We start from the raw sequence: 27,492 nt of genomic DNA, 5'->3' as shown, positions 1-27,492 counted from the left end.
CTGGTGCAGCGGGGCCTTGAAATCTGCACCTCTGGTCAGATGAGAGAGCACGCCCCACCACCTTTTCGCCCGACGGAACCCCCTCGTCGAGAGAGATCTTGTCCTGGAAGCTTCCGGACACTTGCTTCCAACAGGCGTCGAGGAACTCCTGCAGTGGGCGCACCCGTAATCTGCATAGTCGGATGAGGTAAATGCATGACGACATGCAGAGCAGAGACTTGATTGCCCTCACTGTGGCGATCTTCAGAGAGCAGCCATTGCACCTTGCCCAGGATGGCCGCTACTCTCTCCTCTGATGTTGACGATAGGCATGACACCGTGTTGAGCCGAGTCCCAGGAACAGAGTGTCCTGCGATGGAGTCAAGCAGGACTTTGCATAGTTTGAGAACCCCAGATCTGTCAGTAGGCGGACGGTCCTCGCTGTGTGGTCGACGGCGATGTTCTGTGAGCTGGTCTGGGTAAGCCAGTCCAAGTACAGGTAGATGCGTAGTCACAGATGGGCCGCCACCGGTACCAGGCACTTGGTGAAGACTCTTGGTGCCAACTTCAGTCCGAAGGGAAGGGCCTTAAATTGGTAGTGCTTCCCTTGGACGACGCACAGAAACTTGCAGTGTCCCTTGTGAATGGGGATGTGGAAGTAAGCATCCTCCAGGTCCGACAGAAAAATCTCCTTTTTCTAGCTCTCCCAGTAGATGTTGAAGCGTGACCATGCAGAAATTTTGAGACTTGATGCATTTGTTTAGTCGTCGTAGGTCGAGAATGGGTCTTCAGCCCCCGGTCTTCTTTCGCGTCAGGAAGTACCGTGAGTAAACTCCAGAGCCCCGGAGTCGCTTTGGAACTAGCTCTATCACCCCATTCTTTAGCATGGCCCGAACCTCCAACAGCAGTTGAGGGATGTGGTTTTCCTGCTAGGCCACCAGTGGTATTTGAGGACACTTCTGTTGAAACTCTAGAGTGTCCCCGTGGGCGAGAGCGTCCAGCACCCAACTGTCAGTGGAGATTGTCTTCCACATGCTGACGAAGTTCACCAGCCAGTCTCCCACCTGTGGGTCCTTGGCGACGACTGCATCCTCCACCAAAGGTCTTGGAGCAGCCCCCGTTGGTCTCCTGGGCCGAAGATCGGCGGTATGAGGAGGAGCACCCACAGCAACCCTCCGAAGAAGGGGGGGTGACTTACCTCCTGCGAACCGAAATGACAGCTGTCATTTCGTTAGCATGCCCAAGGCACATGCCGTCCGTCTGCCTTGATGGCTTGGAGAGAGTCATTCACAGCCTTCGGGAACAAATTGTCTCCATCAAAGGGCATGTCCAAAACCCTTGTCTGGACCTCCTGTCGAAAGTTGGTGGCCCCGAGCCAGCCACGGTGACGAAGGCAAACGATGTTGCCCATCTGGCGGAAACCCGTGTCTGGGATGTCCGTGGCCACCGTGAATGTTATCCGGCTCCACCTCCCCCTCTTGCAGAATCTCCAACGCTTCCGGCCTCTTGTCTGGGGAGGAGGTCTAGCAGGGGAGCGAGTTTGAACCACAGCTCCCGGTCATAGTACGATACGATAGCGAGGGCATTGGTGGCTTTGATTGTAGTCGCTATGGAGTAGATAACTCGTCCCACAGAATCCAACTTCTTCCCCTCGTTGTCCGGCGGTGTGGAAGCTGGCAAAGATGAAGAACCTGGCGACTTCTTGGCTGCTGCGGATACCACCGAATCAGGCGACGGTTGGTCCCGCAAGCACTTGGGAGCAGAGTCTGCGACCCTATATTTCTTCTTGACCGGTGCTGTGGACTGGTTCTTCATGAGTGCCAGTCCTTCGTCCCAAATATCATCCAAGAGTGGGACCGACACGATGCTCTCCCTTTACCTTGCGGCACTGGTATAAGAAACCCTCCTCAGGAGCGAGCTGGAAGAGATCCAAAGCCCTGGCAGTCATCACATGGAACAAGCATATCTCGTCTGGCGGAGAGGATCTGGGATGAGGAGACGGTAGGTCACCCATGCCGCCGTAGCCCATGCCCGTCGTCGCTGTTTCCAACTCTGCATCAACAGTAAGGAGCGCAGGTAAAGGTGGCGACGGGTGGCAAGGAGGCATAGGGTGCCTCTTCCTCTTCTTGGAAGGTGGTTCTCCAGACAGTGGGGTGGGTGGCACCAGTGCCGCTGGGTAGACAGGCAGAGGCATCGCCGGCATCCTCATCTGTATCTTCGATACAAGGGTATGGAGGGTCTGCAGAATGTCCACCGACAAGATCTCTGGGAGGCAGCTGCGGTGTAGGTGGCGGAAGCGGTGCAGGCAGCGGGATCCAAAGTCTCGTCCAGAAGACCTCAGTCCTTGATGCTCTCCTCGCCGTCGCCTTCGTCTGAGGGCGTGCCGCCCGACCTTTCCCTCGTCACCGAGTCAGAGCCAGAGCTCAGTCATTGGCTTATAGGAGAAAGACAGTTTATAAACTAAAGTGAAACTTTCTTTTACCGAGGATTCCCAGCCTGACGGGGAATATTCATGAGCATGTGAATCCATACCAGACCCCATGCAAGAGTATTAGGCAGAATCCTGTGCAGTTCTCTTAGGGAGCACTACAGAAGATTAAAACTACAGGTGAGAGCAATAAATCCCCTTTGGTATCAGTCTGTACCACAAAGATTTAGTTGGTAGCTGTGGCTGAGCAGTCAGACTTATCTCAAGATGAGCAGTATTCAGGGTTTACACAATAGGCCTACAGTACTATGGCACAAGGAAACACTGACCAAAGCTTTGTATTAAAAATATATATATATATATATATATATATATATATATATATATATATATATATATATATATATATATTTTCTTTTTTCTTTATTGAATACAGCTGAATACATCAACTTTTTCAATATTCAAACAGACATTTTTACATAAAAATACAAAAAATGAGTAATGCTAAAATAATAGAAGTGTGGAAGTTACTCAAAGGCAGAATATACATAATACTAATTACAATTTAACATATGATATTCACGACAAAAGAGACAGAAGTGCAAGTCAACCAGAATTGCTAAGGTTAACCAAATCATTGTGTGAGACTTAATTAAAAAAAAAAAAAGACAAAAAATAAAACTATGGAGCATATTAGAATGAGAATAGAAATAGAGGTAAAATAAACCTACCTAAGCTTAGATAGACACAATTTATAATTTCCACTCATATATTTGTTGGCATAAAATAAGTCTCAAACATTTGGTCAATCACAAGGTTTGACCTGGAATGAAATTTGTAATCCATAGCAACATCATGGTTTCTAATATATTAAGATACATCAACCCACTGGGCGAATACCTATAGTTCTAATCCAGCAGGGACTCAGGAGCAAATTTCGCATTAATAGCCTGCAAGAAGTTATGGGTGGCAATACGAATGCTCACTGATTTGGTGGATAATATGACAATGCATTACTTACCGTAAAAGCATTTCTGATGGTTGTATCTGCTTAGATTCACATGCTGTGCATAGGTCCGACATCCAGTGGTCACTGCGGAGTATTGCATTTTGTTTTTTCGTAGTGGAAAAGGGGACGTCGACGAGGCGCGTCTGTAACACTATCCCTATAGTGACGTGCGTTGTACCCACAATCCCTCACGCGTCGAGGTCCCTCTGTTTGTATTTTTTCTGCCCTGAGGGAGCCTTCTATACGTGAGTGAGTACAGAAAAGAGAGAGAGATGTAGGAAGGTGTCTATGTTCCTTCCATCCGAGCGGGGAGGAAGCGTGGGCGCATGTGAATCTAAGCAGATACAACCATCAGAAATGCTTTTACGGTAAGTAATGCATTGTCTTCTGATGTTTGTTAATCTGCTTAGAATCACATGTTGTGCATAGACTAGCGAGCAGTACCCGGAGTTGGCGGTGGGTTATGAGAAGGAACAGTAGAGAAAAGATGTCTTAATACTGCCTGTCCCACCTGGGAGTCAGATCTAGAGTGTGCATCTAGACAGTAGTGTTTTGTAAAGGTGTGCACAGAACTCCAGGTAGCCGCTTTGCAGATGGATTCAAGGGGAACATTTGCAATGAACGCTATGGAAGCCCCAGTGCCTCGAGTAGAATGCGCTCTTGGCTTGAAGGGTAGTTCTCTTAGCAAGAGTGTAACAGAGAGTGATGCATTGAACAATCCATCTAGATATCGTGGACTTTGAGACTTCATATCCTTCTCTTCCTGCTGCCACCGAGACAAAGAACTGATTAGTCTTTCTCAGTGGCCTGGTTCTTTCCATGTAGAACATGACCGCTCTGCGTACATCTAGTGTATGCAGACTTTTTTCTCCCAAGTTGGAAGGGTTTTGAAAGAACGTTGGTAGTTCTATTGACTGGTTTACATGGAATTTCGAGATGAATTTTGGTGCAAACCTTGGGTGTGTGCGTAGAACCACCTTATCCTTGTGAACTGTTACGAAGGGGTCTTGAACAGAAAGAGCCTGTAGTTCACTTACTCTCCTAATGGAGGTGATAGCTATTAGGAAAGCAGTCTTAAGAGTGAGGTCTTTAAGAGTTGCCTTGTGCATGGGTTCAAAAGGCGAGCCCATGAGTTTAGAAAGTACCACATTTAAGTCCCATCCGGGAGCTGGGTTAGCTATCGGAGGGTGTATTCTCTTTACCCCCCTCCATGAAGGCCTTAATAACTAGGATCTTCCACCACGACACTAAGTTGGGAAGTGGTGTATTCAGAAAGTGCCGCCAGGTGGACTTTAATGGAATTGAACACTAGACCTGAATCCAATAAATGGGTCGAGTACAGAACAATATGTGTGGGGGAGCAGTCAACCGGGTTGCTGCTCTTTCCTCTACACCAGATGACAAATCTCCTCCACTTGCTAGAATAGCAGTGGCGAGTATTAGGTTTTCTGGCTTCCCTGAGGATGTCCATGCATCTCTGCGGGAGTTCTAGATGTCCAAACTCTATGATCGCAGGAGCCAGGCTGCTAAGTTCATGGTCTGAGGGCATGGATGCAGTGTCCTGCCCCTGTCTTGTGACAGCATGTTGTACGGGCAGGGAAGTTTCACTGGGGGGGGATAGGGACATCATCAAGTGTGCGAACCATGGCTGCCGGGCCCACATTGGGGCCACTAGTATCATGGTAACTTGCTCCTGGTGCATCTTGTGCACCACTTTGTTGAGAAGGGGAGTCGGGGGGGAAAGGGGTAAACAAATTTCCCTGACCATTGAATCGACAGACCGTTCCCCTTGGACTGGTTCTGGGGGTACCTGGAGGCGTAACTTTGGCATTGTGAGCTCTCCAGAGTTGCGAACAGGTCTATTTCCGGGAATCCCCATTGCGTGAAGACATCTAAGACGATGTCTTCGTGCAATCGCCATTCGTACTCTTCGGGCAGGGGAGAAGTCTCTAGCAGATTGAGTTCCCCTGGTACGTGTTGTGAGAGTAGGAACATGTTGTGTTTGAGAGCCCACTATATTCTGGGACAGCTTGGACAGTCCTGGAGAGTGGGTGCCCCCCTGCTTGTTTATGTAGTACACGGCTGTGGTGCTGTCTGTAAGGACCATCACTGTCTTCCCTTGTAGGTGTTCCTGGAAGGCTTTTAGTGCTTTGAACACCGCCAGTAGCTCCAGTAGGTTTATGTGCTTGGATGCTACGTTCGGAGTCCACACTCTGCGCAGTCTGATGGGATAGGTGAGCCCCCATCCTGTGAGGGATGCGTCCGTGGTTAGAGTGGCCTCTACCGCGGGTGTGGCAAACGGTTTCCCTATTATCAGGTTTTCCTTTGTCCACCACCGTAGCGAGAGAACCAAGGCTTGCGAGACCACCACTAGATCGTCCCATTGTCCGCTGGCCTGACACCACTGGCTGTTGAGCCACTCTTGCATTGCATGCGCAGGCGCGCGAGGTACCAAATAAATACACAACGCCATCATACCTAGCAATCGCATCGCTTTGCGCACCTTCACCTCTCGACCTGCCACATATTGGGGGATCTGAAACAGCATGTTTTGGACCCTCTCGTTGGAGGGGAAGACGAGGCCGTCCTTTGTTCGAATTAGAGCCCCTAGGAATTGTTTGACTTGGCTGGGGTCTAAGCTGGACTTCTTCTCGTTGATGGAGAAGCCCAGTTGGAACAAAAGGTCTACAGTCTTTTGGGTGTTTGAGAAGCATGTCTCGTAAGAATCCCCTGTTATGAGCCAGTCATCGAGGTAAGGGTATACTGGGATGGATAACCTGCGCAGGTGGGCTGCTGCCACTGCCAGTACTTTCGTGAATACCCTTGGTGCAGATGCTATGCCTAAGGGTAGCACTCTGAACTGGTAGTGTTTGCCCTCTATCATGAACCTGAGGTATTTTCTGTGCGCTGGCAACATTAAAATATGAACGTATGCATCTTTCATGTCCAGTGTTGTCATGTAATCTCCCTGTGATAGCAGTGGGATCACTTCCTGTAAGGTCACCATACGAAACTTTTGTGGTTTGACAAACTTGTTCGCTGGGCGCAGATCTAATACAGGGCGCATGGTTAGATCCTTTTTGGGTACAAGGAAGTACACTGAATAAATACCTTCCATTACCTGAGATAGAGGCACGACCTCTATGGCTCCTTTTTCCAGCAGTTGGTCCACTTCTTGGAGAAGGATGGCAAGGTGTTCTGGTGTCATGCGGCGTCCCCTCGGGGGTCTGTATGTTGGGGAACTGTTGAACTCTATACAGTAGCCGCAGGCTACGGTGGAAAGTACCCAGCGGTCTGATGTTATTCCCTCCCATGCTGGAAGGAAGGATGTGAACCGGCCCCCGACCGGCGTTGCATGGGAGGGGACGCGAATCTTCGCGTCACTTGGTGGTGTTGTTGGCTTGGGAGCCTCTGGGGGTGGAACCCCGGCCTCTTCCCTTGCCACGGCGTTGACCCCTCTGATTGTACTGGCCGCTATTACCCTGGTAGTTAGCGGCCAGTAACTCAAACGTTCCGCCCTGGTCGTGGAGGAACGTTTGAGTTACTACCCAGGGATGAAACCAGCTGCGGTGCTGCCCAACGAATAAAAGTTACGCTCCTTTCAATCACGGTCCGGGTGTGCTGGTGCCTGGCTATCCGGCCTCCGAGTACAGGGTAATGGTGATTCGACCAAGGCAGGTCCGGAAAGGCGATTGGCAAACTGGTTAAAGCCCCACCAGCTCAAGGGAAGAAGGCTCTTGCAGATGAAGATCTTCTATAGTCGTGTGGAGCAAAGTGGTGAGACGCTGCAGCAGGGCTTCACCGGTGGTTCAGTCATTGCAGATGTCTTTGGCTTCTCTCCTCTTCGGTTTCTTAGTTCCAATGGCGATGTCTTGCTCTTCCAGTCCTCAGGACCCTGCTTTTATGCAAAAAGATCCCCCAGTCATACAGCCTAGCTGTCACTCACACAGTGGAGTGGTCATCTTGGCGGGAGACCCTCCAGCCTATCAGGATAGAGTGCAACATGGGTACCTGAGGCAACCCTGTCCAGGGGTCCTACTCCCCCCTCCCACACAATGGACCCACCCCAGACTTAGTGGCGTCGAAAGGAGGGCTTCTTGGCAGAAGCCCGCCAAAAGGACGAACAAAGGATCCCCGACCTGGTTTAGGAGTTTAGAGAAAGACACGAGAAAGAAGTTATATTAAAGTTCTGGCATTTAAAACCTACCGGAGTCAAGTTAATATTAAAATGCACCGGCGGTATGTTAGAGGCTGCCAGAAAAAGTGGTAGCCTCGAACAATGGGAAAATCCCTTAGGGAAATATTTGCGGTCAAATATTTACGGTAGTAACCACTGCCACCAGCCAGAAACTTTTGAGAGAGGGACTGTACGGTACCCTCTCGAAAAAGAGCATAAGGGAAAAACTATTAACCCTTTCCAGTACCTCCATAGTAAGATGGTTTGTACTGGTTAAGTTCATAAAACTTGACTAGTAAAGTCAATTGGGACTTTACATGCCCTGGGAGACAGTAGTCAGTCCCAGGGTATGGAGTATATGTTTGGGGGTCGTGACTACCCCTGTGTCACTGCACATTAAACACAAAAATAGCCTAGGAGACGCATAGCAAAAATGCCTAAGAGTGGGAAAAAGAGACTCACTCTTAGCAGGAGAAAAGGAACAAACCCTTCAAATCCAGCAAAGCTGCTGGGGGACTCTATAGGTAAGGGACATTAGCCATAGAATGAGAATTCTCCCTAACAAGGAGAACAAAGGAAACACAATCAAATCATCTAAAAACACGTGAAGGAGTGAGAAAAAGGCTCACTCACTCCAGGGTTAATATTAAAAAGTCCTAAAGTCCAGCAAAGAGCTGGGGGTCACTAAGGTTGAAGGGAATTAGCACAGAAATGAGAATTCTCTGCAACAGCCAGGGCTGAGGCTGGGTTTCTCACTAGCGCCAGGCCCTCATCCCAAATGTTGTCCAGGAGAGGTATTGCCAGAATGGTCTTCCTTTTGTCCTCACGTCGTTGGTAAAGGAAACCTTCTTTCTTGGTCTCTTCTGGCGTCAGCTGGAAGACCATGGCATGGAATGACCCCACTTCGTCCGGGGCAGAAGCCCTCGGTGGCACGTCCCCGTTGTTGCCGTGTCCGTCCCCATATCCCTAAGAGAAGGGGGTGGGGAAAGGGAGGGGGATTGGAGGAGTGTGCATATCCGGCTGTTGAGGAGGCGGCGTAGGGTGCCGCTTTCTCTTCGCCAGAGGCAGACAAGGTGCCGGTGGTGCCATTGGCTTCCTCTTCTGGATCTCAAACACCATGGTGTGGAGAGTTGAGAGGATGTCCAGCAACACATCCCTGGGAGGTGGCCTTGCTGGGCCCAGCGCCCACATCAGCGCCCCATCAGCGTTTCTGCAGTCGTCCTCGGCATTCCTACAGTCGTCGTTCCCCACGTCCTCCAAGACAGTGTGAACGGACACAAAGTCCTCCTCACCAGAGGAAGAAACATCCTTGCCCTGGGAGCACGGTTGAAGGCTCCACCCCCGCCCCTTTTTGCATCCTATGGGGTCAGTCTCTGGCTTTGGGATGGCATGCTCTTCTCCGGCGTTCTCTCCACCGGCTTGGGAGAGGCCTCCCGCCTCAAGGGTAGGGCCACTCTGGGCGCCGCTGGGATCCCCTGGACGGGATCAGCCCCCTTCGCCTTCAAGAGGGTGGCCGCCACCAGCTCGATCGTCGAGGACTTAGTCTTGACCACCTGGGCTTTGAGGGGCAGTTCGGACACCTTTCCCTGCGCCTTGGTCTTCTCTGGCTTCTCCCGCAGCTTCCCTGGGTTAGCCGATTAACTCTTCGAGGAGAAGCTGGAGGGATGACTGGAGATTGAGGCAGATGGCGAAGATGAACACGCCCTGCCCGTCACGGCGTCGGCTTGCGCGGCGACCCCAAAGGAAACTGACTTGCAGTGCTTGAACTTGTCTTGAGCGCCCTCAAAGGACTTAGACGCCCGCTCTTCGGACCGGCCGGTCCTGGGCGAGGCATGCCCCTGCTTTCCGCACAGGGTAGAGGCCTTAGCGTTGAACCACGCCACCAACCCACTGTGACAATGCTTGATGGTGCGCTTGGAGAACCCAAGGCAGATTTCACAATCCGCTTCGCTGTTGTCCAGATGGACACAGTAGAGGCACAGAGTGTTTGTCCTCCACAAACGCACTCCTCAATCAGCAGCTGAAGCAGAGCTTTAAGAGTGAGCCTCCCTCCTTCTCCGACTTGGTCTAGTGTTCAGTGTAGGCCCTATGGCCTTTAGGAATCTTCGATTAAACTCTTGTTGATTCTTGCCCTGGAGGGGCGTTGAAAGACACTGACAAACTGATCCCCTGCTTGCCAGTCAAAACGAGAGCACACAGGCTCCATTTGACAAAAATAAAAACTTGTATCGAAAAGCGTGAAAAAGTAGAAAAGCTCGAAGCAAAACAAGGACTCCCAACACTTGAACGTGCTGTAAAAATCTGAAGATGGCTGGCACAGGAGGGGCTTAGAGAAGTCAGTCATTGGCTGAGGCAGTATGACCCAGAGCTCAGTGATTGGTTTATAGGAAAGAGACAGTGAAAGTGAAACATTTTTCTTTTACTGAGGATTCACGGCCTGACTGGGCATATTTATGAGCATGTGAATCCATGCCAGACCCCATGCTGGAGAAGGGTACATGTGTGCAGCGATACGTTTATTTTTCATCACACATGATGCAGCATGGGTGTGGTTGTCCTTCATTGTCGGAATTGGGTACTGTTTGCGGTGGGTGTATGCATTGTAATGTGCAATTAGTGCTTGCTGCACAGTTGTGTAGGGGATGGCGGTTGTCGATTGGCATGGAGACAATTGCCTTGGTCCCCATGCAGGGTTGTTGACATGCTGGTTTGGAGTCACTTTTTCCGTCACCGATTTTCACACAACTTGCCATGTTGGCCTATGCCTCCATGCCCTCCTATGCCCACTGCATAAACCCATACTGTGTCCATTGATATGTTGAACATTGCTCATTACTGCCATTCATTCCTGTGTGCCAAATGCAGGTTCACATCCATGTGTTATGGGTATGTACTCTTGTGACAGGCATGTGTACTGGCTACATGCTGAGGGGTGCACTGCTGGTGGTGTGTAGGATTGCAGTTGACTTGTTCGATGCAGGCGGTGGGGATGAGCACAGTCTTATTGACGGAATTTTTGTGAATGGTGTGATGCATTCTGGTACATGTGGTACTTTTGAGTTGCCTCTGACGTCAAAATGATTGGGTGTGATCCGTTTGCCCATTTGGTACATGCGTTCCATGCCTTTCAAATCAGGGATGCAATTTGTGTATTAGGTTGCATTTGGCACATGCTCTGACTGCATCTAACACCCCCCGTCCCCCACTACACAGAGGTCATGCATTAGTCATTCTACTCATCAAACAGCCAAGTGCACTCTCTGCTGTGCCATGTACACTGGCAGCGTGGAGTTCCTCAGTACCCTTGGATCGTGGGTGGATACCGGAAACTGGGTGCAAAAATGGGTGATGAGGCGTTTAGCATCACAGACCATCTGCACATTGAGGGAGTGGAATTGTTTCCGGTTTCAATACACTGCCTCAAATGCATGTCTGCTCTACATGGGTGCAATCTAACGCACCAATGCAATTGGGCATGCCTGCCAGGGCATGAAGACCACTTGGGCATTCACCTGGGCAGGGGTTCAGGGTAGGGCAATGTGGTCTGCCACATGGCGCAGCAGAGCATCCAGGACCTGGAACAAAACCCTTGAGAAACAGGGTTGTGACAGCCCATGCAGCTCACCCATGGTGTATTGCTATGTGCCGGTTTCCAGGAATTGCAGTACTGACACTACCTTCAGCAAAGGGGGGGATTGCAGTCCGTATACGTACCAGGCTGCTGATGTAGTCATGAATCGTGGTGACAATTGATGTAATTGTCTCCCTGTCAAGCCGGTACAGTGTGTGGATTTGGCTTGGGGTCAGGTTCCACGGCGTGGCCCTGATGCGGAGTATTGGTGGCTGCCTGCGAGGTGTTACTGGCTGACCATTGATGTTCTGCATGGCCAACTGATTCCTCATTCGCCTCCTGCGCCTCTGCCTCTCTGCTGCTGCATCCTCAATACCTCCTTACAGATTCCCTAGCCCAACTGCTGTTACAGCGACTGCCAGCATGGTTGTGTTGGGGGAGAGGGGGTGGTTAGTGTGGTCCTTTTTGTACATTCCCAGTGGCCAATGGGGTGCAGCTGAGCTGATTTTGGACACCTGGGGCCCGTTTGCCAGCATGGTTGTGTTGGGAGGGGGGTTTGGTGTGGGTGTGGTCCTTTTGTACATTCCCAGTGGTCAATGGTGTGAAGCTGGGCTGATTTTGGACACCTAGGGCCCGTTTGCAAGAATGGTTGAGTTGCAGCTCACCTGGCACTGTTTAACACCTGGTCCGCTGTGCCGGTATTACAGGCGTGGTATTCACTGTGCCACTCCGTGTAGGCGGTACTCTGAATGTGCCGGTACCAACACTGACAGTAATTCAGGCATGTCCGGCGACTCATTCTGTGGTTTACGGTCACGGTGCTGCCGGATGCAGTGGCGAGGGTGTGACTTTGCGGTAGTTGTGTTGCCGCATTAATAACTCAATGTGCCGATCTGGAAAACTGTGCCGGTATGGTGCTACCAGTAACACTCTTTCCAGACCGTCATACTTGAAATGAGGCCCATTGTTTTTAATTTACAACTTATTTACCTTCTTTACTACCGATTACATTACTTTCAATGTTAAATTGTTTAACCTTTCCCTTTTTTCTATGGTATCTTTTTCCATGGGATATTTTAGCCTAGTAAAAAAAAAAAAAAGGTGGAACATATCCACCCCGCTGTCACAAGGTCCTGACAGTGCAAGAAGCATTTAGTAGAAGCAGTCTATGTTTAAGGACCCCCCCACCTTTTTAGCATTAGGCAGTTCCGAGTCTTTTGAGGAACGTGTAAACAAAATTCAAACAGTCCACATTACCAAGCTTCCTCTGTTCTCCCCGCTCTTATCAGAAGAGTGGCAGCATTGGCCAAACTGTTGCCTGTCCATTCCATAGGCGCTTTCCTTTTGTCTCTGACCTCATATGCAGCCTTTATATCAAGAGCAGTGTCAGCAAAAGCAGACTGGATCTAGAGAAAGTATGGTGGAAGAAGTTCAAGAATTTGTTTTTATATTGGTCATTTGTACAGCGCTTTTACACAGTGTTTCCAGGCGCCAGAAGACAAGAGGAAGGGGCGGGAGGGGACATGGGAATAACAAAAGTAGAAATACATACATTTACAAATAAATAAACTAAACTAAAATATAACTTATATTGATCTTGTGAGAATCCTACTGTGCAAGTGCATGACAAGGTGGCAAGTGCATTGGGGCAGAGGGAGGAGTGCAGGAGGAAGTGTCCCACAAGGGTGGTGGTGGTAGGCAAGTGGAAGAGGATACTGTTTCTGAAATCCAACTTAAGGGCTTAGTAAAACCATTCAAATGGGCAGTACAAGACCCCACTCTTAGTATAAGGATGTACCACCTGAGTTCATGGTAGCGTAGACAATGCAGCCAGGCTTATCTTAGAATGGAGAGGGCTGTATAATCAGTACAAAGAAATTTTTATACAAATATTGTCCAATGAAACACTGACTATTGTAAAAATAAATCGTTTATTTAAATACAAGTAGGCCAAGATAAATATTGGGGAAATAAGCACCATCACAGATCATATAAACACATTAAAAAACCTGGCTTGCAGGTTCAAAGACCAAAACAAATAACCTTATTTTAAACATCTAACAGTAGTGCTAGGGAAGTCAAAACCAATAGTTCCTTTATTAAACCCTAGCAGTTGTACTGTGACTCAGCAAGAAATCACATAGTAATTCAGCTGCCCAATATACTTCTCATCTAGTGGAACACAGATTCTAGGAACAGTATTAACCATGGACTACGTTTTGGATAACAGTTATATCAGGTTAGTAAGATCCTTTTTGTGTAATAATGTATTGCAGTTGCTTTTCAGTTCAGACTAAGGGAAGAAATAATTTATTTTTGGATGCCACACAGCTATGCAAGGTAAGTAAAACCTATATAATTTTGTAAGGACCTACCAGCAACCTTAAAGGCGAGTATGATCTAGGCAGACTTATTCTAAGTCAGGAGAAGCAAAACCCAATTGGGGACACTCATACAATTATCCTAACAGGAATAATAAAGTGAAACCAACAGCATTACTTTTGGGAAGAGAGGAACACAACTCAGTCAACCCATCTACTTTTTTTTAGACTGGGGAGACACTAAGGAAATTAAGACTTTGAGAATACTTATTTGGGAAGGCACACAGCTTTTTCCAAGGTAAGTAAATCCTATATATACACTTTTCAGAATGGCACATATCTAAGGAACAAGTTACTTACCTGTAACTGTTGTTCTCCAGCATGGGTCTGGCATGGATTCACATGCTCATGAATATTCCCCGTCGTCAGGCTGGGAATCCTCGGTAAAGAAAAAACCAGTATCAGTTTCGTTTCTGATCTGTCTTTCGTAGTAATAACCAATCACTGGTCTCTGCGTCATACTGACCACAGCCAATGACTGCCCTCTACCTAAGCACCGCCTCTGGCCGCCATCTTCAGATTTGGAAGCACGTGAAGTGGCAGTATGACCAAGTGAAGAGCCGCAGAGGGGTAGGCGGGAGGGTTCGCATGTGAATCCATGCCAGACCCATGCTGGAGAACAACAGTTACAGGTAAGTAACTTGTTGCTTCTCCAGCATGGGGTCTGGCATGGATTCACATGCTCATGAATAAAGAATACATAGCAGTACACACATGCACAACCACGGGAGGTGGCAAAGGCTCAACATTAAGCATCACATCAACTCAACATTAAGCATCTTACCTCCTCACCAGGCTCACCTCAGGCGAACAGGTTGCGCAGCACTGCTTGGCCGACCCTGGACTCCTCCCTGGAATCCCGGTCGACGCAGTAGAATTTCGTGAAGGTGTGCGTCGACCTCCACGTAGCAGCCCTGCATATGTCCAGCAGGGGCACACCAGATAGGAACGCCGTGGTAGCTGCGATCGCTCTGGTGGAATGGGCTCTCGGACGGCCAGGCAGCGGTCGGTTTGCCAACCGGTGACAGTACATGATACAGCCGGAGAGCCATCTGGAGATGGAAGCCTTCGAGAGAGCCTTCCCCTGATTGACAGGTCCAAAGTTCACAAAGAGTTGTGACGTCTTCCGAAAACCTTTCGTGCGGTCCACGTAGAACTTCAGCGCTCTAGCTACATCCAGCGAGTGCAAAGTCCTCTCAGCCGGCGACGAAGGCGACGGGAAGAACACAGGTAACACCAAGGGTTCGTTGAGATGAAGGTCCGACGGTACCTTGGGCATGAAGGAGGGGTGCGTCCTGAGCACTACCCTCGTGTCGTGGAAAGTCAAGTACGGGGCCTTGCAGGAAAGGGCCTGGATCTCTCCCACTCGTCGTGCGGAGGTGATGGCCACGAGAAAAGCTGTTTTCCACGATAGAAACTTCAACGGGGCCGAGTGCAGAGGCTCGAACGGAGGTCCCATGAGCTTGGTCAGCACCACGTTGAGCTCCCACGCCGGGGCCGGAGCCTTCACCGGCGGGAACGATCTGAACAGTCCCTTCATGAACTCTTTCACCAGACGATGAGACCACAAGGACGTCCGGCCCGTGGTTCTGGTGTATCGGGAGATCGCAGCAAGATGAATCTTGATGGACGCGTGTGCCAGACCAGCTTTGGCCAGCGTCAGCAGGTACGGCAGTACTTGGGGAGCCGTAATCCGTAGAGGGTTAATCTTCTGTGCGTGGCACCAGACAGAGAACCTCTTCCATTTGTGTCCGTAGCATTTAAGAGTCGAGGACGCCCTGGCCTTTGCAAGAACCTCTCTGCAATCGGCCGGTATGTCGTATCCTCCAAACTCTAGCGCTGCAGGAGCCAGGCCTGCAAGTTCAGCGACCTCGGGTCGTGGTGGAGGATGGCGCCTCCTTCCCTGGAGAGTAGATCCGCGTCCGCCGGCAGCTTGATTGGCGGGGGCGCCGACAAGTCCAGAAGGTCCGGGAACCATATCTGCCTCGGCCACGCAGGTGCGAAGAGGATCATCCTGCACCGTGACCTCTTGAGCTGATTGACGAGCCGGATTAGCAGAGGCAAGGGAGGGAACGCGTAGAGGAACAGGCCCTCCCAGGGGAACGAGAAAGCATCGCCCATGCTCCTCGTCTGGGGAAACCTGCTGGCGAACCTCCGGCACTTGGTGTTCGTCGCCGTCGCGAACAGGTCGATCTGGGGTGTGCCCCACCGTCGGAAGAGGCGATCCACCAGATCCTGCCGTAGTTCCCACTCGTGGCACGAGCGCAGCTCCCTGCTGAGTGAGTCGGCGATGGTGTTTTTTTATCCCTGCCAGATGAAACGGCACCAGAAGAATCCCTTGGGCGACGGCCCAATGCCACAGGTCCTGCGCCTCCTTGGACAGCGCTGGGGACCTGGTTCCGCCCTGTTTCCTGATGTAAAACATGGTGGTGGTGTTGTCGGTGAAGATCCTCACCACCTTGCCCTTGAGGGACGGAAGGAAGGACCTGAGGGCCCAAAACACTGCACGGAGCTCCAGGACGTTGATATGCAGGGACTTCTCCGTCGGGAACTGGTAATGACGCCCTTGGACCACGAATCTGAGGAATTTTCGGTGCCCCTTTAGGATGGGAATGTGGAAGTAGGCATCCTCCAAATCCAACGACGATAGGACGATAGGGTGCTTCGGTGGGGGCCCGACCCCACGGCCGGTTCAATCCTGCTTGGACGCGGCCTTGCCGCCTTGACCTCCTTGGCGACGACGGCGGGGTCCGCCAGACTTGCCTCGTCCTCTGTAGGCCTCTTGCGACGACGAGCGGGCCGCTTGACGGTAGGAAGCGAAACCGCCGCCGGAACCTTTGGAGGCGCCCTTGCCTCCGCCGCTCCGAAAGGGCGTCCGCCGTTGCTGCAGTACTCCAAGGGCCCGGGCCGTCTCAATATCCGCCTTGATGGCCTGAAGGGAATCGTCCACTGTCTTCCCAAACAGGTTGTTCCCGTCGAAGGGCATGTCCAGGACCCTGGTCTGGACGTCCTGCCGAAAGCCTGTAGCCTTGAGCCATCCACGACGTCGAAGGCAAACGCCGTTGCCCAGCTGGCGGAACCCAGTGTCGGCGATGTCCGTCGCCACGGTGATGGCGTGGTCCGAGGCCACCTCACCTTCCTGCAGGATCTCAAGGGCCTCCGCCCTCTTGTCGTCCGGCAGAAAATCCAGCAGGGGAGCCATCTTGTACCAGAGCTCCCTGTCGTAGCGGGCCACGATAGCCAAGGCGTTGGCCGCTTTAATCGTCGTCGCCGCCGACGAGATGACTCTACGTCCCATAGCATCCAATTTCTTTCCCTCGCCGTCCGGCGGGGAAGTCGACGTGGAGGCCGCACCCCCCCCCCGCCTTCTTCCTGGCTGCCGCGGAGACGACGGAGTCCGGGGTGGGCTGCGCCCGGAGGCATAGGGGGGCCGAGTCCGGGACCCGGTACTTTTTCTCGTACCGGTCTCTTTTCGCTGGCGTCGTGGAAGGGTTCTTGAGGAGGGAAAGGCCCTCATCCCAAATGTCGTCCAACAGAGGCACTGCGAGGACCGTCTTCCTCTTGGCCTCGCGCCGTTGGTAAAGGAAGCCTTCCTTTTTCTTCTCCTCAGGGCAGAGTTGGAAAAGCTCGGATGCCCTGGCGATCATTGAGTGGAACGATCCAATCTCGTCGGGCGGAGAAGCCCTGGTGGGAGGCGACGACGGAAAATCCTCGTCGTATGCCTCGTCGTCCGTACCCGTCGCTGCCGTGTCAGTCCCCGTATCATCCCCTCGGGTGGACGGGGAGGAGGGCTGGACGGGGCGCGACGGTTGAAAAGGAGGTGGTGGATGGATCCTTCTTTTCTTGGTAGGGGGAACACCAGAAGGTCCCGGTTCTGGATCCCCCGACGGGAGAGGTTCCTCCGTCGGTAACGGTAGTCTCGTCCTTATCTCGGAGCATAAGGACTGTATAGCCAACAAAATGGCCGCTGAGTTGTCTTGCGGCGCTGGCAGAGGGGAATCCGACGGGCGAGCAGGGGCCCCGTCGGTATCCTCGACGATGTCGTGGTCGTCACCTGCGTCGGGGCCCATTCCGACGGGCTGGTCTTGTTCCACGCCTAGGCCGTGGCTTAAGACCTCGATCAGCTCCTCTTCTGAGGTTGAGGCCGAATCTACGACGACGCCCTGCCCCCCCTTCTTCTTCCCCACGGAGGGTTTCACGGGGGTCCTATCGATGGGCACAAAAGAAGACTCCCTCCGAGGAGGCAGGGAGATTCTGGGCCCCGAGGTCGCCACCACTGGTGCAGCCTCCACAGGCTGGGCCAGGGCCGCCGCGACCGTTTCGATAGAGGGCTTGGTCGGATGGATCAAGGCCTTCACCACCTTAGGTGCGCTCACCGCCTTATCCTTGAGGGAGGGGACACTGCCACGCTCCTCCTCTGCCTTAGAGCTCGACCGGGGCCTCTCCAGGAGCTTCGCCGGGTGCTCGGCCTTCCTCTTACCCGACCCAGAGCGTTGGCTCGTGGTTGATGGTGCCGGGGAGGGTGCGCCCTGCCTGGCGCCCGTAGAGCCCGACCGTTCGGCGCTCCCGGTGCCAGCGGACTCGCGGTGCTTGGCCTTATGTTGGGCCCCCGTCGCCGGGGCGCCCTCAAAGGTCTTAGAAGACCGCTCGGATTTCTTCTTCTTCTCGCCAGACGGGCTCTTACCCTCCAGCCAGTTGGCGAGACGTTGATGGCGGTCCTTCATGGTCCGTTCCGACATGTTGCCGCAAAACGCACAGTCCTTCTCCACGTGCGTCTTGTCCTCATGAAGGCAGTAAAGGCAGAAAGAGTGTTCGTCCTCCTTGAAGACGTTCTGCAGCTGGCATCCAGGGCAGGCCCTGAACAGCTTTCCGGGCGTCGAGCTTCCCTTCTCCTGGGCCATCTCCGAGACCGGGCCTGAGAAGCTTCTGGAGTCCTCCGAAGTGTAGCTCGACGAAATCTTCACCCTTGAGGGGCACAGATGAATCCGACACGGGTCCCCGTTGATCGGATGTAGGATCGGTGGAGCTTGAGGCTCTTTTGACCGAAAGAATCGAAGTTTTTGTGAAAAAGCGCGAAAAAATAGCACTAACGCTCGAGAGCAATAGCACGAGGATCCCAACACATGAACGTGCGGTAAAAATCTGAAGATGGCTGCCAGAGGCGGTGCTTAGGTAGAGGGCAGTCATTGGCTGTGGTCAGTATGACGCAGAGACCAGTGATTGGTTATTACTACGAAAGACAGATCAGAAACGAAACTGATACTGGTTTTTTCTTTACCGAGGATTCCCAGCCTGACGACGGGGAATATTCATGAGCATGTGAATCCATGCCAGACCCCATGCTGGAGAAGGTAAGTGATACCTTTTTGGAACTATCCACTCAGTTTAAAGTTGCCAGCTAACTCATTTACAAGGACCTAAACTTTTCAACACTTATTACTTTTCAAGGCAGACCCCTTAACGTATCCAACCCTTCCCAATTCTAGTACATATGTTCTACAGAGGCAGAAGAGGGACCCTAGTCGTCTAGGAGCTAGCTGTAGGCAGGGCGAGATAGGTCCCAGCTGCATGCAATGTTCAGAGTTCCAGAGGACGGCTGTTCAAGCAAGTATTCTACTTCAGAGTTTGAGGGTTCAGGGACTGCAGAGAAGACACCCTAGGAGGATTCCAGCAGTGGGCCTGGGTGAACTTGCCGAAAGGCCTCCCAATAACAGAAAACACCCCCAAACTACAGAGGAATCACAAGAGGGGTAAGGTAAGTGTAAGAAAGTATATATGCAGTACCTCTGGGACCACTACACAACTGACGACAGGTATATGCAACCCAAACTTTGGTATAAGCTTGTACTATACAGTTTTGGGAGCGTGTTGAGCAGCTGGGCTTCTCTCAAAAGGGGTAAATGTGAGCTGTAGTGGAGGTACACAGATTTACAGTTGCAGGTATTAAAATAAACTCTTACACTCAAGGTTTATTGCATAAACAATTATTAATTTATCAGTCGGTCAGTTAGAAAGCCTTCTTCAGAAAGGAGCAATGTAATAGTAACACAAATACACTTCAATACTGTACACTTAGTTTCTAAATCGGTAAAACCTTTTTGGGATGGCCCACAGACAACCTACACCCACATGTGACTTCAATAACTAGGGTGCTGGGGAAATTAATATCTTACTGTTGGCATTTAGAATACAGTTAGGAATTGGTAAAAGGCAAAGGTTATTAGAACACATGAAACCACAAATATTCTTAAGCAGGCAAATACTTTTGGATCCTCCAAGAAGAGTCAGACAATTCAATAGGCTAAACCAAAGTCAATAGCCAAAAGTCATGTATAGGATGAAGCACTTCTGGTAAGTAAATGGAAAAGTCTGCACAAGTGCTTAGGAGTCTGATTAAAAGAAGAATCAAATATAGGGCCACAAGCTGATTAGACTTGCGAGTTGTAGACGTTTCAAGCAACTCTCAGTAAGAGTTAAGTTCTTAGACTTGTTTTACAGTACCTTAGAAATGAAGAAAATATGCAGCTGATTACTTCTGTTCCTGTGCAGCTCTGCAGATCTCACTGTTCCTGGGCCTCAGTCGTGGGGACAAGAGGGAGGACGTCGGGGGACTCCTGCAATGGACTGGGATGGTCAAAACTCACAACCGGCAAACTTCACTTTCAGTGGCTGTTCAGTGTTTAAGCTCCTCACGTCTACTGCAAATAACACTGCGGTTCCTGGCTGTTGAGATGGACTTTCCTTGCTTCTGGGCTCCCGCACTCTGTTGAGGTGGCTCAGGCTTGGTTAGTCCTGCTTCCTGGAAGTCCACAGGAGTTTCCAAAAGCTCTAGGCCAGCTTAAAAGCAACGCACACAATCTGGTGTTCCTCTCCCTGGCCATACTGTTTCCAGCAGCAACTCTGGAAATTCAACCAGCTCCGAGATGGATGTCCAGGTGGCTTACTTTGGAGTTGATTGGCCCCACCAACTCAAGGGGAGAAGTCGTCCTTGGAGGGGTTTCTCTGGCGATGCAAACTTGGCGTTTCGGAACTGCAGCAGGGCTTCACCAGGCAAACCAACAGTCCAGGAGTTGCAGCAGGCATCCCTTTCAAGTTCTTCGGTTCCTTCGTCCAGTGGTCGACTGCCTTCCAAGCCAAAGGACTCGCCTTTTGTTCAGTTTTCTCTCATTCATTCCAGCCTAGCTGTGAATCACCAAGCAGGGTGGGTGGCTGTCCTTGCTGGACAGCCAGCCGGCTAATCAACTCCTGTAGAGGGCACATCCACAACCTGCAGAGCCAGATCAGGTACATGCATGACATCATACAGAGTAGAGACTTGATGGTCCTCACTGTGGCGACCCTCAGTGCCAACAGCCGTTGCACTTTGTCTAGGATGGCCAATATCCTCTCCTCTGACGGTTATGCCAGGCAGCTCACTGTGTGGAGTCTGGATCCCAGGAACAGCGCGTCCTGCGATTGAGTCAAGCAGGACTTTCTGTAATTCACCGAGAACCCCAGTTAAGTCAGCTGATGGACCGTCTTCGCCGTGTGGTCGATGGCGAAGTCCCTTGATCTGGCTCGGAGCCAGTCCAGCTAAGGGTACACGTGAATCCCTTGCATTTGTAGATTGGCCGCCACCGGCGCCAGGCACTTGGTGAAGACTCTTGGCACCGACTTCAGTCCGAAGGGAAGAGCCTTAAACTGGTAATGCTTCCTTTGAACAACGAAGCGCAGAAACATGCAGCGTCCTTTGTGGATGCAGACAGGGAAGTAAGCATCCTCTAGATCCAACGACGACAGAAAGTCTCCCTCCTCCAGCTGGCAGAGCACGTGCTGCAGCGTGACCATCCTGAACTTCTGGGACTTAATATATTTGTTCAGTCGTCATAGGTGGAAAAGGTGCATCCATCCCCCATTCTTTCGTATGAGGAAGTACCTTGAGTAAACTCTGTAGCCCCAGAGCTGCTTTGGAACCAGCTCTATCACCACTTTCTTTAACATGGCCCGAACCTCTAGCAGCAGCTGAGGGGTTTGGTTTTCCTGCCGGGCCACAGGTGCTGTTTGAGGACACTTTTGTTGAAAATCTAGTGTGTGTCCATGGGCGGGAACATCTAGCACCCAACGGTTGGTGGAGATGGCCAGCCATCCTCCCACAGGGGTGCACGTGTTGGGGCCGGACATCCTGGCCGGTTCAATCTTGCTTGAGGTCAAAGGGCGGCCTTGCACTCCCTGACGAAGACAGCGTCGCCCTCGAAGGCCTTGGGGCAACCCCTGTTGGCTTCCTGGGTCGAGGAACGGAGGGCTGGCGGTATGAGGAGGAGCCCTGCCGAAACCCCTCGAAGACCAGCTAGACTTCCCTGCTGAGGAACGAAAGGACGGTCGTCATAGCGGGCCTAGGACACGTGCCGTCTCAGTGTCAGTCTGGAGGGCTGGAGGGATTCATCCACAGCCTTCCCCGTCAAAGGGCATGTCCAAAACACTTGTCTGGACCGCCTGCCTAAAGTTGGAGGCCTTGAGTCAGCCACAACGGCAGATATTTCCCATTTGGTGGAACCCTGTGTCTGCAGTGTACATTGCCACTGATGGCGTGATCCAACACCACCTTGCCTTCTTGAAGGATCTCCAAAGCCTCTACCTGCTTGTCGTTGGGGAAGAAGTCCGGGAGCGGCACCAGCTTAATCCACAGCTCCCAGTGTTATCTGGCCACGATAGCAAGGGTGTTGAAGCCTTGACTGTTGTCGCCACCGAGTAGATAGCCTTTCTACCCATCAAATCCAATTTAATCCCATTGTTGTCCGGAGGGTTGGAAGACGAAGACGCCGAACTTAACGATTTCTTCCTGGCGGCCGCCAAGACCACAGAGTCCGGTGACGGTTGATACAGCAAGCACTTGGGTGCAGTGTCCGGAACTCTGTACTTTTTCTCCAGCTGGTCTCTCTGCTGGGGCTGTAGAGGGGTTCCTCATCAGAGCCAGCCCCTCATCCCAAACATCATCCAGGAGCGGTACCGAAAGAATGTCTGTCTTCGCCTACCGGCGTTGATTTAAGAAATCAGCCTTTTCCTCCAGTGTGAGCTGGAACAGCTCCGACAATCATTGCATGGAAATCTCTGTGCCCGTTATTGCTGTGTCCGATTCAGTCTCCTTCGGGGGAGAGGGAGGCAATGGGTGGCATGGCGGCATGAGATGCCTCTTCTTGGCTGGCAGTTCCCCCCGGTGTCAACAGGGTGGCCAGAACTGGTGCCGCGCGTGGAAGGGTTGTTGGCATCCTCTGGATCACTGACGGCAGCTTGTGAAGGGTCAAAAGGATGTCCAGTGAGATCTTTCGGCAGTACCTGTGGGGTAGGTGCGCTGTGTCCGGCAGCCTCGTCTCGTGGCCCTTCGCTGTCGTCACCATCAACGGTGGCCCAGTCGTCGACCCTGTTGTGGTGTGATTCTCTGATGTTCCCCTCGTCGTCATCGTCACCATGGTTGGTGTGGACAGAGTGGATCTCATCCTCGTTGGCCAAATAGATGTCTGTTCCTTGGATGCCTCCACTGACCCACTGCCCCTCCTCCTCCCCCACCACCACCACCACCACCACCACCTTTTTTCGGGTTCTGAGGGGACATCCAGCATCCACTTCTCCGGTGTCTTAACAGGCTTGCTCAAAGCCTCCCTCCTGTCCAACGTCGGAGTACCCTGGGTCGGGTTTGCCCCTACATCTTGGGAGTGCGACGCCACCACCACCTCGATGGAGGGGGATGATTTTGCCTGGTGCAACTGGGCCTTCACAGAAAGACCGGACCCCTCCTCTTGCTTGGACTCCTTCACGGCCGGGTCGGACACCTTGTCCTGTTTGGTCTTCTCCTTCGGGGCCGGATTGTCTCCTTTGGCCTTCTATGTTGCAGGTAGGCCGGACACTGTACCTTGCTTAGCCTTTTCCGGATTCTCTGTTTTCCCAGGTTATCCGACTTCCTCTTGGATGAAGAACCAGAGGGGTGACTGGAGATCGATGCAGATGGGGATGACAATCACGCCCCGACTGTTGCGGGACCGGCAGCGACCCCGACAGAAGCAGACTTGCAGTGTTTGGCATTATGTTAGACCCCCATGGGTGGAGCGCCCTCAAAGTACTTAGAAGCCCGCTCAGGTTTGCCGGATCCAGGAAAGGCATGCACCTGGGTACCACCCGGGGCAGAGGCCATGGTCTGCATCGGTTAGGCAGAATTGCCTGCAGTACCCACTGGGACCACCACATACAATTAGGACTACAGGTGTAAGCAAAATCAACTACACAGTTTTTGGTAGCGAGATGAGCAGCCAGGCTTATCTCAAGAGGGAATGTGAGCAGTACAAGGATGTTACACAGAGGTCTTACAATCAGAGTGGTTCCAGTAGACACTTACACTCAAGGTTTCTTGGTAAAACACTTATTTATTACACAGTCATTTAGAAAACATTCACTAGAAGGAGGCAACTTATTATACACAAATATACTTCAATACCAAACCATGAGGAAATAGGAGCAAAATGGGATTTCAGTCACTTTAAATAGGAGTAAAAGGCACAAGTTAGTAAAATAGATCACAAATACTTTCTTAGGCAGTGCAAATAGTTTTAGTTCACTAGAGAACTCGATTCAGTTCAATAGGCCTAGACCAAAGTCAATGGGCTAGTGTCTTGCATAAGAAAGAGCAGTTCTTGTAGTAAACAGTGAAGTAATTGCCAAAGTTTTCCGAAGTAGTTTGTACGATAAAGAATCATATGTTGGGTCACAAACTGATTAGGCCTGCAAGTGGGGAAAGTTTCAAGAACTTTCACCGCGAGAGGTAAGTTCTCTCAATCGGGTTGGCACAGTACCTTAATTTGAAGAAAAAGATGCAGCTGAAGACATTGGTTCCTGGCAGTTCTTGCAGATCACACTGTTCCTGAGCCATAGCCGTGGGGACAAGAATGAGGACGTCGGGGGACCCCCTGCACAGCACGGAGACGGGTCAAACAAGTTGGCAAAATGGAAGACCTTCGGTTAGAGTAGCTGTCGTCAAGCACAAAAGCTGGTGTCCTTCCCCCTGGTTAAATCTAACCAGCTCCGAGAATAGTATACAAATGGCTTACGAGTTGATTGATCCCACCAACTCAAAGGAAGAAGTCGTCCTTGAAGGGGCTTCTCGGTTGAGATGAACTTGGCAATTCGGACCTGAAGCAGGGCTTCACCGAGCAAACCAACGGTCCAGGAGTTGCAGCAGCTGTCCTCTTCCAGCTAGTCTTTGGTTCTTCGTTCCAGTGGTCGAGACTGCTTTCCAGTCCAAGAGACTCCTTTTAAACAGTTTTCTCCCTTTCATTCCAGCCTAGCTGTCACTCACCCAGCAGGGTGTGTGTACTTGCCGGACAGTCACCCCAGCCAATCACACCAGAGTGCATTTGGGTCTCCTAGGAGACTAAGCACAGGGAGTTTAGGGCACCTCCCTCACTTCTTGCCCACTCCAGACACTCAGGCGCCAGAGGCAGTCTTGTGTCCTGAAGCCTGCCAAAGGCGTACAAACAAAGGGACCAAACCTAGATTGGTGCGCAGAGACAAACTCTAGCAGGACCATTCCAAAAAGAAACGACAAAAAAAAGACCGGGACCCGTTTAAACAAAGAGGCTTAAGGCGCCATCTTGAAAAACATGGCTCCCGTGATTTTTGAGCTACAGGTGTTCGCGGTCGGGAGAAATCATGGTAGTTCATTGTAAAACCTATGCCACCAGCCATTTCGATAGGAAAGGGTAGAAATTGACTGCTACATGAGTTTCTAGACACAGGGGATACTAGGTAACCCCCTCCAGCACTCTATAGGAAGATAGTGTGTGCTGGTCTAGGAATTAAAAAAGACAAGTAAAGTCAATTTAAGCTTACATTCTCTGGGAAACAGTAGTTTATCCCAGAGAAGATATTTAAACTTTTTGGAAGTCTAAAATGACATCCCTGTGTCCCTGCACTGAGGGTGCTGCGTAACACACATGAAAAGATGCCTATGGCATTCTTAAAACTCATAATCTAAGAACACGAGTAAAACACATCAAAATACATGAGTGGGGAAAAAAGGCTCACTCTTTCCAGGAAAAAAAAAATCAAGTCCTCAAAATCCAGCAAAGTTGCTTGGGGTCAGCAAGGTGAAAGGAATTACCACATTTGAGAATTCTCCCCCACAGCAGCCACAACTCCAACCGTTGGTGTCGATCCTTCATTCGCTTCGTGAAGCCATGAAAAATCACAATCCTCTTCCTTATGTGTCGGGTGCAGGCAGTACAGACACTGGGAATGTTTGTCGTACATGTACACATTCCGCAAAGTGCAGTCAGAGCAACGTTTGAAGAGGTTAGCACAGTCTTTCTCGTCTGACATTATCCACATGGTGTAGGCCTGAAGAACTTCTGGAAGTTTCCAAATAGAACACTAGATTTATGCCCGTGAGGGGAAGATGCCAAAAAACGGGTCCCCATTAATCAGAAGAATAAACGATGGAGGACACAGGCTCAATTGACCGAAGGAACAAGTTACTTACCTGTAACTGTTGTTCTCCAGCATGGGTCTGGCATGGATTCACATGCTCATGAATATTCCCAGTCGTCAGGCTGGGAATCCTCGGTAAAGAAAAAAATCAGTATCAGTTTCGTTTCTAATCTGTCTTTCTTAGTAGTAACCAATCACTGATCTCTGGGTCATACTGCCCCCAGCCAATGACTGCCCTCGCCCTAAACCCCGCCTCCGGCAGCCATCCTCAGATTTGGTAGCACGTAAAGTGGCAGTATGATAAAGTGAAGAGCCGCAGACGGGTAGGCGGGAGGGTTCGCATGTGAATCCATGCCAGACCCATGCTGGAGAACAACAGTTACAGGTAAGTAACTTGTTCCTTCTCCAGCATTAATAAAAGAATACATAGCTGTACACACATGCACAACCACGGGAGGTGGCAACAGGCTCAACATTAAGCAATACAACAACTCAACATGAAGCATCTCTTAAATCCTCACCAGGCTCACCTTAAGCGAACAGGTTGCGCAGCACTGCTTGGCCGACAGTCCCGATCAACTCAGTAGAATTTTTTCGAAGGAGTGCGTCGACCTCCACGTAGCAGCCCTGCAGATGTCCAGCAGGGGCACACCAGACAGGAACGCCGTGGCAGCAGCGATCGCTCTGGTCGAATGGGCTCTCGGACGGCCGGGCAGCGGTCGGTTTGCCAACCGGTGACAGTGCATGATGCAGCCGTAGAGCCATCTGGAAATGGAAGTCTTCGAGAGAGTCTTCCCTTGATTCACAGTCCCAAAGTTCACAAACAGCTGTGACGTCTTCCGAAAACTCTTCGTGTGGTCCACGTAGAACTTCAGCGCTCTCGCTACATCCAGCGAGAGCAAAGTCCTCTCGGCCGGCGTCGAAGGCGACGGGAAGAAAACTGGTAACACCAAGGGCTCGTTGAGGTGGAGGTCCGATGGCACCTTGGGCATGAAGGAGGGGTGCGTCCTCAGCACCAGCTTCGTGTCGTGAAAAGTCAGGTATGGAGGCTTGCAAGATAGGGCCTGGATCTCCCCCACTCGTCGTGCGGAGGTGATGGCCACGAGGAACGCTTTCTTCCTCGACAGGAACTTCAAAGGCACCGAATGCATAGGCTCGAATGGGGCCCCCATGAGCCTGGTCAGCACCACATTAAGCTCACACGCCGGGGCTGGAGCCTTCACCGACAGGAACGATCGGAATAGTCCCTTCATAAATTCCTTCACCAGGCGATGAGACCACAAGGACGCCCGTCCCGTAGTCCTGGTATATCGGGAGATGGCAGCCAGATGTATTTTGATGGAGGCGTGAGCCAGTCTAGTTTTGGCCAGCAACAGTAGGTACGGCAGTACTTGAGGGGCCGTAATCCGCAGAGGGTTAATCTTCTGTGCATGGCACCAGACAGAGAACCTCTTCCACTTATGTCCGTAGCACTTGAGAGTTGAGGACGCCCTA

General features: G+C 51.2%; 1 protein-coding gene across 1 annotated transcript in view; it reads right to left on the bottom strand.

Moving 5' to 3' along the window:
• The window catches only part of PTCD3 (pentatricopeptide repeat domain 3), a 310,551-nt gene that overhangs the window by 148,269 nt on the left and 134,790 nt on the right, over window positions 1-27,492 (bottom strand). Inside the window, exon 21 of the mRNA XM_069632175.1 lies at window positions 12,422-12,570. Coding sequence (XP_069488276.1) covers window positions 12,422-12,570 — 149 coding nt within the window. The remainder of the gene's footprint in view (window positions 1-12,421; window positions 12,571-27,492) is intronic.

This window comes from Ambystoma mexicanum, chromosome 6q, assembly GCF_040938575.1.
Source record: "Ambystoma mexicanum isolate Mex_15411 chromosome 6q, UKY_AmexF1_1, whole genome shotgun sequence".
NCBI lineage: Eukaryota > Metazoa > Chordata > Amphibia > Caudata > Ambystomatidae > Ambystoma > Ambystoma mexicanum.
Note: the sequence above shows the minus strand (reverse complement) of the source record. Positions and strands in the feature narration are given on the sequence as shown.